This window comes from Pinus tabuliformis, chromosome 3_2 (assembly GCF_031772625.1).
Source record: "Pinus tabuliformis cultivar Carrire ecotype Pingquan chromosome 3_2, CPIR1, whole genome shotgun sequence".
In the NCBI taxonomy this organism is placed as follows: Eukaryota; Viridiplantae; Streptophyta; class Pinopsida; order Pinales; family Pinaceae; genus Pinus; species Pinus tabuliformis.
Genome location: NC_142302.1, coordinates 131,541,577 through 131,559,376, shown reverse-complemented (window position 1 = coordinate 131,559,376; position 17,800 = coordinate 131,541,577). Strand labels below are relative to the sequence as shown.

Sequence of the window (17,800 nt, the reverse complement as noted above, 5' to 3'; positions counted from 1 at the left end):
GTTAGACCTGAGTTCTCTGATAATGGCATGGGATCTAAATTTATTCGTGGAGACAAGTGAGGCTTGGGGCTATAAGAGTAGAGTTGACAAAGAGGGGAGTTATATTATTGACCTTCTATCTCAAAAGTCCCTTTTGGATATCTCGTATGTTCCCTTTGGCCCTACATCGCGGAACGGGTGAACAGAGGATGAGGGTATTTTTAAGAGATTATTTCGTTTTCTAGCCAAGTATTTCTTGGAAGAAAAACTAGAGAATCTAAATTCTTGGATCCACATTTCTCACATTTCTAATCACTTCTCGATATTTCTAGAATGTTCTCGTACTCAAGAGTCTAAATCATTTCCTTTTAAGTTCATCAATTCCTTATTGAATGACGAAGATTTTGTGGCGATGATTCAAACTTTGTGGCAAAATACTTGCCCACCTGGTCACCGGACTAAAATGGAGGCGTTTTTTCAAAATTTAAAAGTGTTGAAATTAGCTACTCGTCAATGGATAAGGGAGAAAACAATGGTGATAGAGACTAAATTGATTTAGTTAGATGCCATATTTAAGGACATGGAGGACCCATCAAACCCTAGTTATTTCTTTGAAGCATGCAAGAATAAAATGTTAGATCTTGAGGAAAGAAGAAGACAAATCCTAAAGACCCAAGAAGAGGAGTAGATATTGAAGAGTAGGGCTACTTGGGTGTCTAAAGGAGACATGAACACTCATTTTCTTCATAACCAAGCTTCTCACATGAAAAAAACAAAATGTCATATTGTCCATCAAAGACGGAGAAGGTAGCATACTACAAAATGATATTCAAGGGGAAGCGATCCACTATTTTAGTAGTTTATATAAGGCCAGAGAAGGAGTTTGTTTTTATTGTCAGAAAGAGTTTATAGATTTATTTTTTTCCATGGTAAATGGAAAGGAGAATGCACATTTGGAGAGGACAATCATTGAATAGGAGGTGTTGGGCACTCTGAAATCGATGAAAAAGGAGAAGAGTCCATGACCAAGTGGTTGGTTGGTGGAGCTCTTCTTACATTTTCAGGACATTATGTTAAGGGAGCTCATAGAATTGGTAGAGGAATCTAGGTCAAAATGCAAAATATCGGGGGATCAATGTTATGTTCGTAGCACTCATCCCAAACACTGAGAAGCCCTCAACCTTTTTTGACTTTCGACTCATATCATTATGTAACACAGCCTACAAAATGATTTGGCTCAAAGCAACTCTATCAAGGCATGTGACTCTAGAACAATTTGGCTTTTTGGACAACTGACAGATACATGATGTGGTTACAATCACTCAAGAGTGTATCCACATTATCAAATCTTTTCAATTGGAGGCAAGCATCATGAAGATAGACTTGATCAAAGCCTACGACGGTGTTGATTGGGAACTATTGAAGATGATCCGACACAGGATAGGATTTGGTGTCAATCTTGTACATTAGATCATGACATGTGTGACTTCATTGAATTTTGCAGTAATTATTAACGAGATTCCTACTAATTTTTTTAAGGATTCTACAGGGCTCAAACATGGATGCACACTTTCTCTCCTTTTAGTTTTGCTTGTTATTGAAAGTTTGAGCAGAAGGATCTTGGAGGCATGTTCCAGGGGTAACATTTTAGGCTGCAAACTATCTCAGAATGTCACATTATCTCACATTATGTTCATTGATGATGTTCTAGTTGTTGGGGTGGCTAAATTGTCTGAATGGCGAGTCTTCTATCAGATTATAAGTAGATTCGGGGAGGCATCAGGTCTGTTATTAAGCAAGGGAAAATCTACTTTAATTTCTATGAAACATGAGGATGAACTGATGTTGGAGATTGTTAAAATCTTTGCTGTCAAATCAATAAATATGGATGATGGCTTTCATTATTTGGGCTTCTTTCTGAAGCCAAACAGTTATGAGGTAAAGACTCGTTATGGATTACCAAGAAATTTGAGAAGATCATTGATCTCACAAGTGGTTGTCGAAGGGTGGGAGACTAATCTTGATTAAAGAGGTCATGCTAAACATCTCCATATACTGGATGCATTTATTCAAGTTTCCCAAAAAGATCATCAACAATATTTAGTCAATAATAGCCCAAAAAAAAATTGGGTTGGTCATGGTATTACTCAGAAATTTCACTTCGTCCATTTCGAGGTGCTGACAAGACATATAGGAGATGTCGTTGGGATACCAAGGTCCCAGAACATTTAGCCAAATATCTAAAAACTGACTAAATGATTAGTTGGCATAATGCAGGGGCTCTGGAAAAGAAGGAAAATACACATATTTGGACTAGTATGATGAAGCTAAAGCATTGGCTATTGGGAAATTTGAGGTGGGAGGTAGGCTTGGGGACGAAGGTGGAGATTGGATTGGCATCCATAAAAGGTATGGCTATTACAAATGATAAAATATGTTTGTTTTATTATTAATGATGAAAGTAGGTTTGTTTTTTCGTCCTGAAAAAAATAAAATTCCCTCGGTTTTTAATTCATAAATACATAAAAAATCGCTTTATTAATTAACTCGATTGAAGCAATCCATCACTAGAGAATTTATAGCATAAAATTCTCCTCTCCCCTCTATATTTCCCTGATTCGTTTCCCTTTTACAATAGCTTGTCTGGATTTTAGTAAGTTGATTAATTCATTTAGTACAGTAATTTTTGCAAGTGTTTGAAACGCTGCTGCACGAACCAGAATTCCATGCAATAACAAATTGTAGTTCCATAAGCCGTGCATACGATTAAGGTTTATATATCTAGATAGAATGAGTACACAACGAGATAATCCAAGCTTATCGATCTAAAAGGTACAAGCAAGACTGAGTGAAGTATCAGCTCAATTCAGCTCTATCTGAATCTGATAACGCTACCGCATAAAATCCAAATGACAGAGGAAGACAACATTATTTAAAAGTGACCGTGGTCAGCTACAAAGGAAGAGGATATTATTTGAATGCACAAGTGACAGTGGTCCGCTAGAAAAAGTGGTGATGCTTTTTTCCGTGTGCTTCTTCATCTTCCTCTTCACATTCTTTCTTGTTGTGATGCTCATGAAAACCGTAACCCCCTTCTCCCACAGCTGCAGCTGCTGCAAGCTCCTCCTCGAGCTTGTGCCTGTGAGCTTTCTCTGGATCCTTCTTTTCTTCGTGCTTCTCGTGCTGCACACCATTACATGTACATGCCAACAACAGTGACTCAGAATTCAAAACTTACAAGTCAGTTTTTTGAATTTAGGTTAATGATTATAGATTTTTAGAATATTTCTAAAATGTATGGGTTAAGAGAGGTGAGACCATCTAATTTTAAGATAGGAGATATTCTCAAATCTAATCAAATTAATAGATTCTAAAATATTTCTAAATCCTCAATCTACCCATTACCCTGCCCATAAACTAAGCATAAGCATGGGATTGTCATTCCGTACATGATCAAAACATATTAAAGAAAGTAGGTCTCATAAAACTGGAAATTAAGATATAAAAATAATGATGTTATATAGATATTATTAGTAATAACTAATATTTTCAAATCTAATAAGCCATCAATTCGTGGGTAATATATATTCAAAATTAAATAAAAACAATTACATTATCCAACCATGAACATGTACTACCCAACATATTAAAAAGACCTATAGCCTGGTAGCCTCGGGTAGCTAGTGCATTGTATGATGAAAACATATTAAAGAAAGTAGGTCTCATATAACTGAAAATTGAGATATAAAAATAGAGATTCTATATAGATATTACGAGTGCAAAGCCGCCGGTAGCTAGTGCTCCCGCTTCAGCTAATTCCTCCATATGCTTGTGATGTTTCTCCTCCTTCAACGCGTTGTCGCATTCATAAGACTGAGCATTCCCCTCACCATACATATCTACGCTCTGGGGCACCTGCTCATCATCTTCCCTGTGGTGGTGGAACAGATGGTGGTGTTGTTTTTCCTCAGACATTTTCTCCAACAAAAACAGGACCAGCGTGACCCACACAATTCTTAGAAAGATAATAGAAATGGTTTAGCAGAGCAGAGCAGAATGCAGATGAGATGTGAGAAATGAGATGGGCAGGGCTTGTTTATATAGCCTTTGCTCATGGGATAGGCTGAGAGTGACGTGACTGGAGACGGTGCCTCTACCAATCACAAACTTGCTAGTTTTCCACGATTCTGCTGGTTGAAGGAAAGCCAGAAACTGAGTAAACTCTGACATGCACGTTGATTCAAATCCTAGCCTGCGCGGGTGTGCTGTGGTGATTAAATGGTTCCAACTTCAACTACTCTCAACGTGGCCGTCCTCTCAGAACACGTTTTGTTTCTGTCACTGTCACGGGGTCATGAAAATCAAATCCATATCCACATCCGCGAAATATATGCGACAAACATTGATTATTGTTTTGAAAAAAGTAAATGGAGCGGGTGAGGTAAGCATGTCTACTAAAATTCTATGATGGAGTAGTAAATTAGATAACCCGTTGCCACGTTGTTGGTGGAGGGCAAAACAATTGTTTTATGAATATCTCCTCCTTTGAAACCTGAAGACCCATTAATTTTTGTGCAGTTACACTTACAAAACGTGGGTGACACACAACTTAGTAGAATATACGTAGTATAACAAAACCCACAACTAAGTATAGTGATGTGTGGTTTGACGGTAAGTCATATGGGCGAAGTCTTGGCAGACCGAAGTTCAAATCTCATTGAGTACAATGACCTCCTGTGGTGGCAGCTAGAGGGGCGGATTCCCCTTTCCGGTGAGTCTGCTCTTGCTAAAATCATAGGAACTTAGTATCTAGAGGGGCGGATTCCCCTTTCCCGTGAGTCTAGGAACTTAGTATCTAGAGGGGCGGATTCCTTCCCATGAGTCTGCTCTTGCTAAAATCATAGGAGCTAAAATCATAGGAACTTAGTATACCCGACTTGCAAGTGGTTGGTTATGCTCTTGGTGTTATAGTGGCAGCTATGAGGTTTGATCCTTGGTCTCCCATAGATTAGGCCTGGCAATTACCAATTCACCATGTGGTTAAAAAAAGTAAAAAAAACAAAACCCACCTTTCCCGTGAGTCTAGGAACTTAGTATCTAGAGGGGCGGATTCCTTCCCATGAGTCTGCTCTTGCTAAAATCATAGGAGCTAAAATCATAGGAACTTAGTATACCCGACTTGCAAGTGGTTGGTTATGCTCTTGGTGTTATAGTGGCAGCTATGAGGTTTGATCCTTGGTCTCCCATAGATTAGGCCTGGCAATTACCAATTCACCATGTGGTTAAAAAAAGTAAAAAAAACAAAACCCACAACTAGAATATGCTTAGTGCAACAAAGTCCGGATGGTCGATGGGTCAAAATGAAATTTAATAATAACTTAGGAGAAGTAGATTAGTTGGATTGAATAAGGTTGAGTTTTCCGTTGGGTTTTAAGTTTATGATTACGGATTGAGGATGGAAGTTATTTTTGGAGAAGTAAATTATTTTAAGGGGTCTTCAAGTTTTAAGTTTTATAGGTTTAAATATTATGATTAGGGATTGAGTTTGGGAGAAGTAAACTATTTTTAAGGGTTTCCAAATTTTAAGTTTTATACAATCTAATAGATTCCGATAGATACAATAGTTTTTTATCCAATAAATTTTGCACAATCTTAATAATAATATTTCACAATAAATACAATAATTTTTTTTCCTAATATATTTTGCACAATTTTGATAATAATATCTCATTGGTAAATTGATAATAATATCTCACTAATAAATTCCAATGAATGAAATTCTTCTTTTATCCGATAAAATGACCCTGCCAAAACTCAACTTAAATATAATAAATAACTTTCAATTCAACAATCTAATTTTAGAAAATAATAAAAAAATAAAAATCTTTAAAAATAAGCTACAGGAAAACTATTTTTCTCTTCAAAGTAAATCAAGTCTTTCTTTTAATTCATAAGGAAAGGGGATTGGATTGAAATCATGAACGAATGGTATACCGCCTTTTTCATCCAAACCTTTGCAAGTCTCCCTTAAAAAGTATAGCATTTCGAATTATTTTCTATATTATGATTACTTTTTTAAATATAAAGCATTCTACGAAGGTACACTTTCAAATATAATCGAAGCGGATTAGGTTGAAACAAAAAAGACTTTAAGAAGAAAGGTTAGAATTCTCTCATTTCTAGATTGATTAAAAATGGTGAGTGTAATGCAGTGGTTAGTTGAATATTAATTGAATAATCGATGGGTAGTTTCTTTAATTAGGTTGATTAGTGTATATTAAGATTGAATGGTTAGAGATATATATTTATGGTAATAGATGTTCATTATATATATTTTTTTAATTATGTATGGTTAGAGATATATTTATGGCAATAAATGTTTATTATATATATATATATTTTAATTGCGTAGAAGTCAGTTATGCATTTAGTTATATATGGATGATATTATATATTGTTTTATAATAATATTTTTTATACATTGAGTTGTTGAGTTATGTTTATTTGTGTCCATATTGTTTTATAATAATATTTTTTATACGTTGAGTTAGGTTTTATATTAGTTTTTATAGATATTGTTTTTTTGGAATTTATTGTTTTTTATTTTTTTAATTTTTTTGGTTTTCTAACATTGTAGGATGGTTATTGGTTAAATACGGAAACCCATTACATATGATGCTTTAAAAGTTGTTGATTGTCTAGGCATTCTTGTTGGGTTAAATGTCACTAATATATTAAATGTCACTGGTATATTGATTCAGGATTAGATTGGGTTATGGTTTTGTAGAGTGATAGTGAGTTTTAAGCTTGTACTCTATTTTGAATGGTCATAACTATGGCATGTGTGTATAGGATATGGAATCACTATCAGAAAGAAAATCATTTTGGCAAGTTTTTAAAAATTTGGTTTTAGATCTTAATAATGAATAGACAAGTTCTCTTAATCAAAAGAAGGATGAAGTTCTATGAGTCATTATGGCATACATTTTTAAGGAGATTCTTTTTCTACAAATAATATTAAATTTATGAATCAATTATAAAAGAAGTTGAATATTTTTCAACAAGGTCAACAAGGGACATATGGATTGAAAAAAAGTTAATTTCTCAAAATCCTCTTTCCTTTGGCAAGATACAAGACAACATGGCCCACCTAAAGGATGTTTAGTTAAAGTTGCATTAGTGTGAAAATATTTTTTTGAGAAATGAAGCTGAAAAATTAGAAATGATCTTTGATGAATCTAAAGACGCCCTATGATGTTTTCTATTTAACATTCCCTACGAGAGTGAAAGCATGAAGATGGGTTACACTTTTGGGCCAAATGTGGAGATGAAATTTCAAGTTTTTCCTCTTTTATCAAATTGAAGCCCTCAAAATTCATATGACTCTAGAACAATTTGTATTTTTGGACAACTTACAGATACATGATGCAGTTCCAATCACCGGAGTGTATCCACACTATCAAATCTCATCAATTGGAGGAAAGCATCATTAAGATCGACTTGATAAAATCTTACGACAGTGTTGATTGGTAACTGTATAAGATGATCCTACACAAGATAGGATTTGGTGTCAATCTAGTAGATTGGATCATGGCATGCGTGACTTCAATGAATTTTGCGGTGATTATTAACGAGATTCCTACTGATTTTTTTAAGGCTTCTAGAGGCCTCAGAGAGGGATGTACACTTTCCCCCTTTTATTTTTGCTTGTTATTAACGGTTTGAGCATGAGGATCTTGGAGGCACGTTCCAGGGGTAATATGTCAAGCTAGATACTATCTCGAAATGTCACATTATCTCACATTATGTTCATTGATGGCGTTCTAGTTGCTTGGGTGTCTAAACTATCTGAATGACAAGTTTTTTATCAGATTATAAGTAGTTTCGGGGAGGCATCAGGTCTGTTATTAAGCGAGAGAAAATCTGCTTTAATTTCTATGAAACATGAGGATGAACTGATGTTGTAGATTGTTGGAAACTTTGGGGTGAAATCAATCAACATGGACAATGGCTTTCGTTATCTGGGATGAAGCCAAAAAATTATGAGGTAAAAGACTGGTTATGGACTACCAATAAATTTGAGAAGAGAATTGGTCTCACAAGTGGTTGTCGATGGGTGGGAGACTAATCCTCATTAAAGCGGTCATGCTAAGCATCTACATATATTGGATGCATTTATTCAAGTTGCCAAAAAAGATTATCAACAATGTTTAGTCAATAATAGCCAAAACTCTTTGGGTTGATCATGACAGTATTAAGAAATTTCTCTTGATACATTTTGAGGTGTTGACAAGACATATAGAAGATGGAGGTTGGGATATCAAAAACCCAAAACATTTCAATGTGGCTCTAATAGTGAAAAATCTATGGAAGGATTTAAATGGTGAAGGAATTTGGCAACAAATTATTAGAGCCAAATATCTAAAAAATGACTAGGTGATTAGTTGGCTCAATGCAGGGGCTCTAGAAAAGAAGGAAGATACACAAATATGGAGTAGTATGATGAAGGTAAAATGTTGGCTATTGGGAAATTTGAGGTGGGAAGTAGGCTAAGGTGAAGATTGGATTGGCATCCATTAAAGGTATGGCTATTACAAATCCTCTATCTATTCAATTGCTGAGTTTCTTACACAATAATGGTCTTTTTTATCTAAATAAAATTTATGTGGAGCGCAATCCCCTCTTGGTCTAGAATGTATGGTTAGGGGTGGGGGAGATTGGACTTTCAAGTCCATTGAGAGAGGAATGGGGCCAATACAAGATACAATTGACACTTGTAGTTATCTATTTGTCAGAATAGGAGGACAGGTTGAGATGGGAAGGTAAAATATATAAAGGCCAAATCTATGTCAAAGATATTTATTCTCAAATTTCCAAGGTTCTGAATTTGGATGATAGAGCATTATGGTTTCAAAAGGTTTGGAAATGGGAGATCCCATTCAAAATGAAGTACTTTATTTGGTTGGTAGTCCACAACCAGAATTCTAACGTGGGATAATTTATTGAGAAGAGGTTTCTCGGACCCTGGGCATTGCAGTCTATGTGGGGTTCAGTCTGAAGATACAAGACATCTTTTTCTCACTTGCTCATTTGCGACCTCTGTTTGGTTTGAGTTTTTATAGACTAAAGGTGTTTTCCACTTGGGATAGGTCTTCGATTGGTGATTGTCTTGCTATTTGGTTTAAGGATTATAAGGAACATAGGGGGTTTCCATTTTTCATTATGTGGGGCATACAAATAACAAGAAACAGACTCTTTCCTCTAATTTTGAATTACAATGGTTAGGGGAGTTCTTTTACAGTTGCATGTTTTGATGATTATTGGTTATGGCACTTTCGATTTGGACACTTGCACTTTTCTGGTTTAAGATTGTTGCAGCAAAAACAGATGGTCAAAGGATTACCTCCCATCAAAGAATCTGCTAGTACTTGTGAGTGTTTCATCTTGGGAAAGCAACACCGTGAAAGTTTCCCAAAAGGAGTTGGATACAGAGTAAAGCAACCTCTTGAGCTAGTGCATACAGACTTGTGTGGACCTATGAGGACAAAATCGATTGGTGGAAGTTGTTACTTCTTTACTTTCATTGATGATTATAGTAGAAAAACTTGGATTTACTTCTTGAAGCAGAAGTCTGAAACTTTTGCAAAGTTCAAAGAATTCAAAGCCTTAGCAAATAACCAAAGTGATCGATAGATCAAGGTATTGAGCTTAGATCATGGTGGAGAATATGACTCAAAGAAATTCCATGATTATTACAAACAACATGGGATCAAAAGACAGTTTACAACCAGGTACACACCGCAGCAGAATGGTGTAGCAGAGAGAAAGAACATGACAATTATGAACATGGTGAAGAATGTTGAAAGAAAATTGTCTAATGAGTATTGGCCAGAAACAGTGGTATGTACTATTTATGCGATCAACAGATCTTCTAAAAGAGTGTGATGAACATAGGGCCAGAAATGCTTGGATTTTTTAATAGGTCGCACCCGTCATTAAGAGAACTTGTAACAAGGTGGTGGCCTATTATTTGGAGAATGGGCCTGCGAGGGTAAAGATCACAAGAAGCAGCTGTCGATTTAAGGATATTTGTTCTAATCTTCCTGTCTGGCTATTTGATGGAGTGTCGTTTTTCAAGGCATGTGGCAGTTATAGTTTTTAAGGCCAAGACACTTTCTACACTTTTGCTGGTCGAGAGGAGTTGAATCTAATAATAAAGCAGAGCTCTTGACTTTGTGGGGGAGTCAAGTGGGGAGTCATCTTTTGCGTCAAGTGACTCGAAATAGAGGGGATTGATATCTTGGGAGATCCTAACGTCATCATTGATTGAGTCTTGAGGAGATCAGAATGTTAATCTTGACTTTCAAGACGATCACTTTCTCTCACATTATAGAAAACGAAATCAGGTAGCATATGGAGAGTCAAAAGAAGGATGCAGTATGGAGGCGGGGAAGAACAAGTCACTGAGTACGGGAATGGCCTCATTCAACGGTCTAGAGACATTCAGATATGAAAGAATCTCGGTATTTGTCACTTTTTTGAGTTTTTGAACGTTATTGAATCTGTAATGATCTGAACAGATTAGAGTTTAGAAAACACTATATGGATATTGTTAAAGACCACAGGCACAGTTGGAGAAAATAGTAGATAGTCCTCTGTAAACATAGAGTGGGACAGTTAATGTTTTTTTTTTTTTTTTTTTCTCCTGGTAAAGAACAGAGGTTCGAAGGTAAATGTAACTACTTTTTATTATTAATGATGAATGTATGTTTTATCATCCTGAAAAAAGAGGTAAAATGAGTTAAAAAAATAAAAAAATCCCATGGTTTTCAATTCAAAAATATATAAAGAATCGCTTTATTAATAAACTGGATTGTAGCATAAATTCTGCCCTCCCCTCCATATTTTCCCTGATTCGTTTCCCTTTTTACAATAGCTTGTCTGGATTTTAGTAAGTTGATTAATTCATTTAGTACATTAATTTTTGCAAGTGTTTGAAACGATGATGCACGAAGCAGAACTCCATGCAATAGCAAATTCTAGTTCTGTAAGCCGTGCATACGATTAAATTTTATATAGAGAGAGAATGAGTACAGAACGAGATAATCCAAGCTTTATCGATCTAAAAGGTACAAGCAAGACTGAGTGAAGTATCAGCTCACTTCAGCTCTATCTGAATCTAATAACAATAGCACATAAAATCCAAATGACAGAGGAAGACAACATTATTTAAAGGTGACCGTGATCAGCTACAAAGGAAGAGAATATTATTTAAATGCACAAGTGACAATGGTCAGCTAGAAAGAGTTGTGATGCTTTTTCCCGTGTACTTCTTCAACTTCCTCTTCAGATTCTTTCTTATCGTGATGCTCATGAAAACCGTAACCCCCTTCTCCCACTGCAGCAGCTGCTGCAAGCTCTTCCTCAAGCTTGTGCCTGTGAGCGTTCTCTGGATCCTTCTTTTCTTCGTGCTTCTCGTGCTGCACACCATTACATGTACATGCCAACAACAGTTACTCAGAATTCAAAACTTAATTTAAAACTTACAAGTCAGTTTTTTTTTTTTTTTTTAATTTAGGTTAATGATGGTAAATTTTTGGAATATTTCTAAGATGTATGGGTTAAGAAAGAGGTGGGACCATCTAATTCTAAGATATAGTCAGATTATCAAATTCCAAGATCTTTTCCCATCTAGTCAAATCATCAAATTCTAAAATATTCTGAATCCTCAATTTATCCATTACCCTGCTCATAAACATAAGCATAAGCATGGGATTGTCATTCCCTGTAATAAACGTAAGCATAAGCATGGGATTGTCATTCCCTGTATGATTAAAACATATTAAAGAATGTAGGTCTCAAAGAACTGAAAATTAAGATATAAAAATAGTAATGTTATATAGATATTAAGAGTGCCCCAAGCAATATTTCCAAATCTAATAAGCCATAAATATAAATTCGTGGGGCAATATTTGCCCAGAGTTAGATTGAAACAAGTACATTATCCACAACAATGAACATAAACCTATACTACCCAACATATTAAGAACTCGATAGCCTGGTAGCCTCGGGTAGCTAGTGCCATTGTATGATGAAAACATATTAAAGAAAGTAGGTCTCGTATGACTGAAAATTAAGATATAAAAATAGAGATGTTATATTGAAAATTAAGATATAAAAATAGAGATGTTATATAGATATTACGAGTGCAAAGCCTCCGGTAGCTAGTGCTCCCGCTTCAGCCAATTCCTCCATATGCTTGTGATGTTTCTCCTCCTTCAACGCGTTGTCGTATTCATAAGACTGAGCATTCCCCTCACCATACATATCTACGCTCTGGGGCACCTGCTCCTCATCATCTTCCCTGTGGTGGTGGAACAGATGGTGGTGTTGTTTTTCCTCAGACATCTTCTCCAACAAAAATTGCGAAAACAGGACTAGCGTGACCCACAAAATTCTTAGAAAAATAATAGAAATGGTTTAGCAGAGCAGAGCAGAATGCAGATGAGATGTGAGAAATGAGATGGGCAGGGCTTGTTTATATAGCCTTTGCTTATGGGATAAGCTGAGAGTGACGTGACTGGAGACGGTGCCTCTACCAATCACAAACTTGCTATTTTTCCACGATTCTGCTGGTCGAAGGAAAGCATGCACGTTGATTCAAATCCTAGCCTGCGCTGGTGTGTTGTGGTGATTAAATGGTTCCAACTTCCATTAGTCACAACGTGGCCGTCCTCTTAGAATACGTTTTGTTTCTGTCGTTGTCACTGGAGTCTTGGGCCATGCAAATCAAATCCATATCCACATCTGCGAAATATCTGCAACAAACATTGATTATTGTTTTGAAAAACGTAAATGGAGATGCTCACTTTCTAGACGTGGCGGAGCGGGTGAGGTAAGCATGTCTACTAAAATTTTATGATGAACTAGTAAATTAGATAACCGGTTGCCACATTGTTTTTTTTTTTTTAACAAAATCGGTTATACTTTGTATTAAAAGATAGTCAAAATCAGCGGGCAGATTACATTCAGATAGCCCAAGCATTGGCGGTCCTCAACGGATAAATAAACTATTACTATAGTCTTAATGTTCTGGGTCTTCTTAACACCGTCAGACGAGTCGATTTCCCGAATTTTCCCAAAAGTAAAAGATAGTAGAACATGATAAACAGAATTAACGGACCAGATCCCAATCTTCAACCCCGTCTCTTATCCGAGTGCCAACAGGAAGGAGGACAACTTTATTAGCTTCCACATCCGCTTCCTTGTTATTCTGTCGAAGAACGTGAAAAAAGTTCACCTGAAGAAAGGAGCCTACGAGCTTCCTTATTCTGGTAACCACTCTTGCTAGCCGGAAATCATGAGGGAACGTGTTATCCACGAGGATTCTAATCAAGGATTGGGAGTCACCAAGAATAATGGCTTTCTCAATACCAAGATCCTGTAAATGCTTAAGGCCCTACAACAAGGCCATAGCCTCTGCTTGCATGTTGGTACTATGACCCAAGCCCCAGGCATACCTGTTCACTATGCTGCCATCTGCATTCCTGGTGACACTACTATGCTGCCATCTGCATTCCTGGTGACACTACTATGCTGCCATCTGCATTCCTGGTGACACTACTATGCTGCCATCTGCATTCTTGGTGACACCTCCAGCCCCAGCAATCCTCGGATTGCCTTTGGCAGCCCCGTCAAAAAACAAGGAGGAGCTAGCACGCTTTTGGAGCCACATGTGGAATTCGCCCTCAGCAAGCCTAATCTGCCAGTCTTTCCAAGTGCTATACTGTCTCTCACCATCAGAATACTGGAGACCAAGCACACTCCCCCACGCCAGGTCTTGAGGACTTAGATTTTTATTCTCCAGCTTCCCAAACTTCTCACCAAGAGTCTCCTTGAGCAGGCTGTTGGCTTTTGACAAAACAAGCTTACAATTCTGCACTTTCTCTTGAAAAATTTTGTGATTGCGCTCTAGCCAGATGTGCCAGAAGATGAATTTCGGATAGGCCAGCCAAGCTGCCTTGAACCATTTGTTCTTGGGGAACTTCTTGGGATAGAGGTGAGCCCAATTGGCAAAGAAGCTAGTAATAGTGTTGGGCAGAGTAACTGTAGATCCCCATGGGGAAATCGCCTCTTCCCAAATACTTTTGGCGAACCTGCATTCAATCAATAAGTGAGAGGCATTTTCCTCGTTTTCCAAGCAAAGGGCACATCTAGAAGGGCCCAGGAAGCCTTTCTTCTTAAGTCTGTCATCTATTAGAATGTTGTTGTGACACAATAACCAGTTGAAGAAATCGATTTTCGGCACACACTTCTGCCTCCAAAGACCTCTCCAAGTCACAGGGCAACAAGGAACATGGGGAATTTTTTTGAGTTGTGCATAGCCTTGCGCAACTGTGTAAGAACCAGTCTGAGAGCCCCAGCCTCTCTTATCTTGTTTCCTGGTATTAATCAGGCCCATTCCTCTCAGCTTTGTCAACAGGAAGGACCACGCCTGATCAAGAGCAATCAGAATTTGTGGTTTCTTCTAGCCTGCCCACGCATTGTCCTTCCAACTAGAAATATCCCACAAAGTTTTAATATCATTGTTCAACGTCCAGCTTCGGAGCTCAGCGAGCTCTTGGACAACACCTAAAGGTTCTTCGTTCATAATTTTGTCATTCCAGATATTGATGAGCTTGCCATTGCCCGGAATCCAAAAGGAATGCTTTTGTATCAGTGGTAAGGCTTGCATGCAAAGCCTATGAATTTGAGATCCTTTAATGGTGGGAGTAGGATCATCCAAGCTCTGTAACCTATGGTCCCTGAAATATTTCTTCCATAGTGCCTTTTGAGCCCAACCAGGCTTTGGGGCTATTTGTCTCCACAGAATCTTAGCCCCATAGCAATATTATGTATCCACAGGTCCTTGAAGTTCAGACCTCCTTCTAGTAGAGGTTTAGTAACTTTGTCCCAACTGACTAGGGGGATCTTCCTGTCATTCTGCTTGCCACCCTTCCAGAAAAGCCTACGAATCCACTCCTCCATCTTCTTGAGAATGTTGATGGGTGCCAACATGACTGAGAATTGGAAATAGGCAAGTTGGTCAGAATAGATTTAATAAGAATTGTCTTCCCAACAAGATTTAGCCACGAGAAGCCCCAAGACTGGATTTTATTCTTGAATTTCTCAACCATCGGGAGCCAATCTTTGCTAGAGAGACTCCTTTGGAAGATAGGAAGGCCCAAATAGATGAGTCAATTCCAATTAGTAGAACCAGCGAAGCCCAAACATTTGGATATTGAGGAGAGATCGTTGTTGGATATTTAGCCTCCTCTGCCATGGATGAGTTGGGCTCATCCTAGGTTCCTCCCATCTCCCAACCGTCCTCCCCTTCTGTTGAAGATGCTGCGTTCAAGACCCTTCTGGCTTCGATGCCAGTCAAGAAAAAATCGAATGCTTCTAAGTTTGTCAAAAAATTGGAAAACATTCCGGTGGTTTCCCTTCCTCCGGAGGGACCGATTAAGGTAGCTTTGTCACTGGCAGAGAGGGCCCTGGTAGGACAGTTCACTAGCCTTTGGCCTTCTCCCAAAGCCATGGAAGCCTGGATCTGCAGGAACTGGAGGCCATTAATCAAGCAAAGTGTCACCTCGTACTTTCTAGGGCAAGGCTATTTTCTGTTCGAGTTTATTTCAAAAGAAGACAAGGATCTAATCTTCAGGAATGGGCCATATTTTATGGGCCCTCAAGGTCTCTATTTGAATAGATGGACTCCCGACTTTGATCCAGCTGAAGACATTCCATCGGCAGTTCCAGTGTGGGTAAGGCTTTCGAACCTTCCTGTGCACTGCTGGAACTGGGATTCCCTTAAACATATAGGCAACGCGCTGGGAAAATTCATAGATCGTGCAGGTACTAAGGACCAATACGACTGCGCTAGGATCTGTGTCGAAGTGGATCTAGAAGTGGGGCTGTCGGAGGCCATAAAGATAAATGTAGGGAGTTGGACTCATGTGCAAAAACTTGACTATGAGCAGCTCCCATTCAAGTGCCGCAAGTGTCAGGAATACGAACATTTCGCCAAGAACTGTACCAAAAATGAAGAGGCGGTGCAAGGTAAGGAAGAAGGTTGGAAGCAGGTCAAAAGAACAAGGACTAACCCCAAGCCCTCAAACCCTCCTGGAGCTACAAAGGGAAAAGGGCAGCAACCTCCTTCTAGTAGCCAAGGACAACATCCAAAGGCACAAGAGAATGTGTTCGAGCCCCTTTTCTCAACCTCAGTTGAAGTGCAAGAAACAGGACAACAGCAGAAGGAGGCAAATGAGAAAGAGGTCCTTGAAAATTCTAGGCAAGGCGAGAGTGCAGCAGTAAGCCCTAAGGGAAAGGCTACAGAGATGGAAGAGGAAGAACAAGATTCGAAAGAATTTGAGGAGGAAGGAGAAAAAGGCGACTCTCAAACATTGTCCCGCAGATCGACAAGAGGAAGGAAAACTAACCGGGAAAAAAGAGAGCAAGAAACATATAAAGACAAGCTCGAAGGCGGTCAACCAACGCTGGAGAATCTTCTAGCAAAAACACCAAAGGTTACAAGAAGTCAGGGACAAGGCCTCAAAGGGGCCACCTAATCTCAGAAAGGTAGATAATGAATATTGTCTCCTAGAATTGTAGGGGGTTGGGGAGTAAGAAAAAAGAAGAAGCTATGAGAAGCTTGATTAGGATAGAGACCCTAGATATACTACTGATCCAGGAGACCAAATTGGAGGAGAAGATCTTCCTCCGTGTAAGCAGGAATCTTTGGAGGAAAAGTGGAGGGTAGGCTGTCTCAGCCGGAGGACCATCGGGAGGGCTGGGAGCTCACTGGAATTGGTCAATGGAAAACAAAACACTCACTGGCAGCTTATGCAATTCATAAGCCGAGAAACAAGGGAGACCTTTAGCCTTTTCAATGTTTATGTGCCGGTAAATGCAGGGGAGAAGAAGCAGTGTTGGGACTCAATCAAACTCATGGCTGAGGAAGAAATTCTGGGAAATATTATCATTGCAGGTGATCTAAATATAACTTTAAGCCCTTCCGAGAAGCGAGGAGGCAGCTCAATAAGGGATCCAACGAGGGAATGGGTGGAGGACATCATGCAAGATTGGGATCTTCTTGACATCAAGCCCTTGAAAGGTAAGTATACTTGGTCAAATAAAAGAATTGGTCCTGGCCATATTGCTGCGAGATTAGATAGATTCCTTGTTCAAAGTTCCTATCTTCTCCTTGGGTTAGAAGCTAGGATGCTCATTCTGCCATGCAGTATTTCAGATCATAAACCCATAAGGTTGGAGCTCTCAGCGCACAGAAACCTTGGGCCCATCCCTTTTCGATTCAGTCCTTTATGGATTAAGCATTCAGACTTTATGGATAAGGTTAAAGAAAGTTGGAATCAACCTGTCACAGGGTCTCCCTTTTTTATGTGGGAGGAAACATTAAGAAGAGAAAAGGTTGTCCTGAAGGGCTGGCTAAATCTCTTCCTAATCCGACTGATGAAAGGAATATGGCCCATGCCTCCCTCGGGAAGCACCAACTGCAGATGGAGGAGGAACCCCCCTCGGAGGAAACTATAGCCAAAGAAGGAAATTTGTAGCAAAGCTTCCATAAAGCTTGCTTGCAAGAGGAAGAATATTGGAGATAGAAATCTTGTAGTCTGTGGTTGAAAGTGGGAGACAGGAATACCTCATTCTTCCACAAGCAAACCCAAGCTAGAAGGTCCTTTAACTCTATATTGAAATAACGGAAGACCTCGTTACCCACAAGGACTTCACAAGCATCAAAGGGGCTGCCTTCTCCCATTTTGAGAAA

At 38.5% G+C, this 17,800-nt stretch overlaps 3 protein-coding genes across 3 annotated transcripts; all 3 read right to left on the bottom strand.

Moving 5' to 3' along the window:
• Positions 1-2,741: 2,741 nt before the first annotated feature.
• Positions 2,742-4,020, bottom strand: LOC149180177 (uncharacterized). The gene is made up of 2 exons (XM_089418146.1): positions 3,754-4,020; positions 2,742-3,162 (listed from the first exon to the last, which is right to left on the bottom strand). Exons 1-2 carry the CDS (start codon positions 3,952-3,954, stop codon positions 2,980-2,982), a joined length of 384 nt encoding a protein of 127 aa, XP_089274272.1. The 5' UTR covers positions 3,955-4,020; the 3' UTR covers positions 2,742-2,979.
• Positions 4,021-11,225: 7,205 nt separating this feature from the next.
• Positions 11,226-12,453, bottom strand: LOC149180176 (uncharacterized). Its single transcript, XM_089418145.1, has 2 exons — positions 12,184-12,453; positions 11,226-11,459 (listed from the first exon to the last, which is right to left on the bottom strand). The coding sequence occupies exons 1-2, from the start codon at positions 12,385-12,387 to the stop codon at positions 11,277-11,279; spliced, it is 387 nt and encodes a 128-aa protein (XP_089274271.1). The 5' UTR covers positions 12,388-12,453; the 3' UTR covers positions 11,226-11,276.
• A 1,117-nt stretch (positions 12,454-13,570) lies between these two features.
• Positions 13,571-14,440, bottom strand: LOC149180175 (uncharacterized). Its single transcript, XM_089413786.1, has one exon. It carries the CDS (start codon positions 14,438-14,440, stop codon positions 13,571-13,573), a length of 870 nt encoding a protein of 289 aa, XP_089269912.1.
• Positions 14,441-17,800: the final 3,360 nt, after the last annotated feature.

Coding starts and splice junctions, on each gene's coding strand:
- LOC149180177 (XM_089418146.1), bottom strand. CDS start 3,954: ATGTCTGAGGAAAAACAACACCACCATCTGTTCCACCACCACAGGGAA. Junction 3,163..3,753: donor CTACCGGCGGCTTTGCACTC/GTAATATCTATA, acceptor AATGGTGTGCAG/CACGAGAAGCACGAAGAAAA.
- LOC149180176 (XM_089418145.1), bottom strand. CDS start 12,387: ATGTCTGAGGAAAAACAACACCACCATCTGTTCCACCACCACAGGGAA. Junction 11,460..12,183: donor CTACCGGAGGCTTTGCACTC/GTAATATCTATA, acceptor AATGGTGTGCAG/CACGAGAAGCACGAAGAAAA.
- LOC149180175 (XM_089413786.1), bottom strand. CDS start 14,440: ATGGGCCTGATTAATACCAGGAAACAAGATAAGAGAGGCTGGGGCTCT.